The following is a 4,655-nucleotide window of genomic DNA, read 5'->3' as shown; positions in this document are numbered from 1 at the left end:
AAGCCAGCCTACAAATCACAATCCCAGAGAATTTAGACAACAATGAGGACACTAAGAAAGACTCACATAGATCTAATCTACATGGGAAATAGAAAAAGACAAGATCTCCTGAGTAAATTGGGAGCATGGGGTCCATGGGGGAGGGTTGAAGGGGGGAAGGGAGAGGCAGGGAAGGGAGCAGAGAAAAATATAGAGCTAAAGAATCAGTAAAAAAAGAAAAGCAACTGAGTCCCATTAGACCAGCTAGTTCAACTCTTGTAACCTTAATGCTGATAGATTTGTATATAGGATTCAGTGTGAATCATAGCTGAATCACAGCTTTGAAAATAACTTATTGTTAGACCAAGATGTTTTTGTCAAATAGCTCTGAGATGAAACACTTAAGAAGAGACAATCTAAAATATTAGAATATAGTTAAATAAAGAATATAGTATGTAGTTAGAATAAAGTTTTAGCATATAGTTGAGTGAGGAACTAATTCAGGTCAGAGAAGTAGAAGAAAGCAGCCTAATTATCATTATCTGACAAGCCTTTCATGCTAGGATTGCTTGACCAAAGGTGATGATTATTTTTCTATACCCATTTTTGCCCCCAGTTTGCTCATTTAAGAAACTATTGATGAGTGGGTACACAAACTAAGGATTTAAAGTAGATCTGACTGATTACACACACACACACACACACACACACACACACACACAGCGAGATATATGTGAAAGTTTAGATTTGTGATTCTTTTAAGATTTGATAAGATTATATTTTGAGATAAATAATAAAATAATTGGTCCTTTCTAACCACAAAATGCAGGGATACAAGGAACATATGTAAACATTATAAAATCAATATACCACAAGCCAACAGGCAACATCAATTTAAATGGAGAGAAACTGAAAAGTATTTCATGAAAATCAGGACTAAGACATGGCTGTCTACTCTCTCCATATCTATTCAACATGGTTCTTGAAGTTCTGGCTAGAGCAATAAGACAATATAAGGAGATCAACGGGCTTCAAATTGGAAAGGAAGAATTTAAACTTCCTCTATTTGCAGATGATATGAAAGTGTATATGAGTGACCCCAAAACTCTAATAAGGAACTCCTAAGCTGATAAATACCTTCAGTAATATGGCAGGATACAACATAAACTCAATAAAACCAATAACCTTCTTCTATACAAATCATAAAGAAGCCGAGAGAGAAAACAAATAAATATCACCCTTCACAATAGCCATAAAAGACATAAAATATCTTGGGGTTACACTAACCAAAGATATTAAAGACCTGCTCAACAGGAATATTAAGTCTTTGCAGAGGAATTGAAGACCCGGATATTAATGCATACACTTACAAAAACCTGATTTTTGACAAAAGCTAAAATTATACAATGGAAAAAGAAAGCATCTTCAACAAATGGTACTAGCATAACAGGATGTCAACATTTAGAAATATTATATCAGACCCATATCTATCCCCATGCACAAAACTCAAGTCCAAATGTATTAAATTCCTCAATATAAATCCAACCACATGAAAGTGATGGAAGAGAAAGTGGGAAGTAACCTTCAATGCATGGGCACAGGAGATCACTTCCTGAATATAACACCAGCAGCACAGATTCTGAGAGCAACAATGAATAAATAAATGGGACCTCCTGAAACTGAGAAACTTCTGTAAAGCAAAGTACAGAGTCAATAAGAGAAAAAGGCAGCCTAATAAATGGGAAAAGATCTTCATCAGCATCACATCAGACAGAGGACTAATCTTCAAAATATACAAAGAACTCAAGACATTTAGCATCATAATTCCAAATAATCCATTTATATATGGATTACAGAAGCAAACAGGCAGTTCCCAACAGAAGAATCTCAAATGGCCGAAAGACACTTAAGGAAATGTTCAACATTATTCCTCATCAAGAAAATGCAAATCAAAATGACTTTGAGATACCATCTTACATCAGTCAGAATGACTAAGGTTAAAAACACCAATGATAGCTTATGCTGGAAAGGATGTGTAGTAAGGGGAACACTCCTCCATTGTTGGTGGGAGTGCAAACTTGTACAACTACTTTGGAAATCAGTATGGTGGTTTCTCAGAAAATTGGGAATCAATCTAACCCAGGACCCAGCAATACCACTCTTGGGCATATATCCAAAAGATGCTCAATTATGCTATTAGGACATCTGTTCAGCTATATTCATAGGAACATTATTTGTAATAGCCAGATCTCAAAACAACATAGATGCCCCCTCAACCAAAGAATAGATAAATAAAATGTGGTACATTTACACATTGGAGCACTAATCTGTGGTAAAAAAATGAAAACTTCAAATTTGCATGCAAATGGATGTAACTAGAAAAAACTATCCTGAGCAAGATTACCCAGACCCAGATTGAAGGACATGGTATGTACTCACTCATAAGTTGATACTAGAAATAAAACAAGGGATATTCAGCCTCTAGTTCATGATACTAGTGAAGCTAAGTAACAAGGCGAACCCTAAGAAAAGCACTTTTAGATCCCCCTGGAATGGGAAATAGACAGGCTTGTCTGACATAATTGGGAGCATGGGGGTGGGGGTGAAGGGAGGGTAGAAGGGGGAGAAGATGGGAGAAGGGGAGGGGTGAGGAGAACTTGAGGGAATGGGACAGACGAGAAAGAGGAAGGACAGAGATGAGAGCACAGAAAAAGATATCTTGATTGAGGGAACCATTATAGGGTTAGCAAGATACCTGGCTCTAGAGAAATTCCCAGAAATCCACAAGGATGACCCCAGCTAAGACCCTAAGCAATAGAGGAGAGGGTTTCTGGACTGGCCTTGTCCTGTAGTCAGAATGACGAATTTCTTAAATGTCACCATAGAACCTTTATCCAGCACCTGAAGGAAACAGAGGAAGAGACCCTTAGTGGAGCACTGAACTGAGCTCCCAAAGTCCTGTTGAAGAGTGGAAGGTGTGAGAATATGAGCAAAGAGGGCAAGACCGTGATCGGGATAACCACTGAAACAGTCTACCTGAGCTAATGGGAGCTCACCAAGTCCAGCCAGACAAGGAAGAAACCAGCATAGGTTCAAACTGGTCCCTCTTAATGTGAGGTGATAGTTGTATGGCTGGGGCAGACTGCGGGGTCACTGGCAGTGGCACGAACATTTATCCCTACTGACTGCACTGTGTTTTGGGAGATCCTGTTCTCCTTGGATGAATATCATGCTCAGCCTAGATATAGTAGGGAGGGTCTTGGACCTTCCTCAAAGCAACATGCCTTACCCTCTCTGAAGAATGGTTGAGGTTTAGGTGCAGCGAATGGGAGGAGGGGAGGGAGAGGGAACAGGTATTGGTATGTAAATTGAAAAAAAATCGTTTGTGATTTTTTTGAAAAAAGAAAAATAAAATAAACTTTAAAAAAGAAAAAAAGTATTGATGTGTGTGTGCATGCACCCTAAAGACTTAAATAGTTCTGACTGGTGCTTTTTCATATATAAAAGCTTAGATTTTGGGCCTTCGACTCAGCAGTGGCAAAAGCCCTGGAGCGCCACAGAGGTGAAATACAGGCTGAGCAGGACAGAAAGGTGGAGGAAGTCAGAGATGCCATGGAGAATGAAATGAGGACCCAGCTTCGACGACAGGCCGCTGCCCACACTGATCATCTCCGAGATGTCCTCAAGGTGCAAGAACAGGAACTGAAGTACGAATTTGAGCAGGGCCTGTCTGAGAAACTGTCTGAACAAGAGTTAGAATTTCGTCGACGCAGTCAAGAACAAGTTGACAACTTTACTCTGGACATAAACACTGCCTATGCCAGATTGAGGGGAATAGAGCAGGCTGTTCAGAGTCATGCAGTTGCTGAAGAAGAAGCCAGAAAAGCCCACCAGCTCTGGCTTTCAGTGGAGGCATTAAAGTACAGCATGAAGACTTCATCTGCAGAAACACCTACCGTCCCACTGGGGAGTGCCGTTGAGGCCATCAGAGTCAACTGTTCTGATAATGAATTTACCCAGGCTTTAACTGCAGCCATTCCTCCAGAATCCCTGACCAGGGGGGTATACAGTGAAGAGACCCTAAGAGCCCGTTTCTATGCTGTTCAAAAACAAGCCCGAAGGGTAGTGTACCAATACTTCCTTTCCTCCTTGCAGTCCCTGCTCCTGTTTCCGCCTAAGCAGCTGAAGCCACCGACAGAGCTCTACCCCGAGGATATAAACACATTTAAATTGCTCTCTTATGCTTCTTATTGTATTGAGCATGGTGACCTGGAGCTGGTGGCAAAGTTTGTCAATCAGCTAAAAGGGGAGTCCAGAAGAGTGGCACAGGACTGGCTGAAGGAGGCCCGAATGACCCTAGAAACTAAGCAGATAGTGGAGATCCTGACTGCATACGCCAGCGCCGTAGGAATAGGAACCACTCAAGTGCAGCAAGAGTAAGGCCTAGGAAGAGTTGTGTAATGTCATATTTCATATCAAAGAAAATCAGCATTGGTATCTGCAGGGTTTGCATCAAGGGTCCCAGAATTGTTTAGAAGTGAGCAGGTTCCAAGTCCTGTGCAAGATGTTAACACCTGTTGCATTTACCGTCCTTACACTGCTATCATGCCAATGAACTCCAGGAGGCTTTATTTGCAACTTGTGTAACACTTCCTGTTTTTCAGGTTTTACTGATC

At 40.7% G+C, this 4,655-nt stretch overlaps 1 protein-coding gene across 1 annotated transcript; it reads left to right on the top strand.

The window, feature by feature from the left end:
• The first annotated feature begins 2,569 nt into the window (after positions 1-2,569).
• Positions 2,570-4,419, top strand: LOC119805001 (MICOS complex subunit Mic60-like). The gene is made up of 2 exons (XM_042054309.1): positions 2,570-2,575; positions 3,487-4,419. The coding sequence occupies exons 1-2, from the start codon at positions 2,570-2,572 to the stop codon at positions 4,417-4,419; spliced, it is 939 nt and encodes a 312-aa protein (XP_041910243.1).
• The last annotated feature ends 236 nt before the right edge of the window (positions 4,420-4,655 follow it).

The sequence above is a fragment of the Arvicola amphibius genome, chromosome X (assembly GCF_903992535.2).
Source record: "Arvicola amphibius chromosome X, mArvAmp1.2, whole genome shotgun sequence".
Lineage (NCBI taxonomy): Eukaryota > Metazoa > Chordata > Mammalia > Rodentia > Cricetidae > Arvicola > Arvicola amphibius.
Note: the sequence above shows the minus strand (reverse complement) of the source record. Positions and strands in the feature narration are given on the sequence as shown.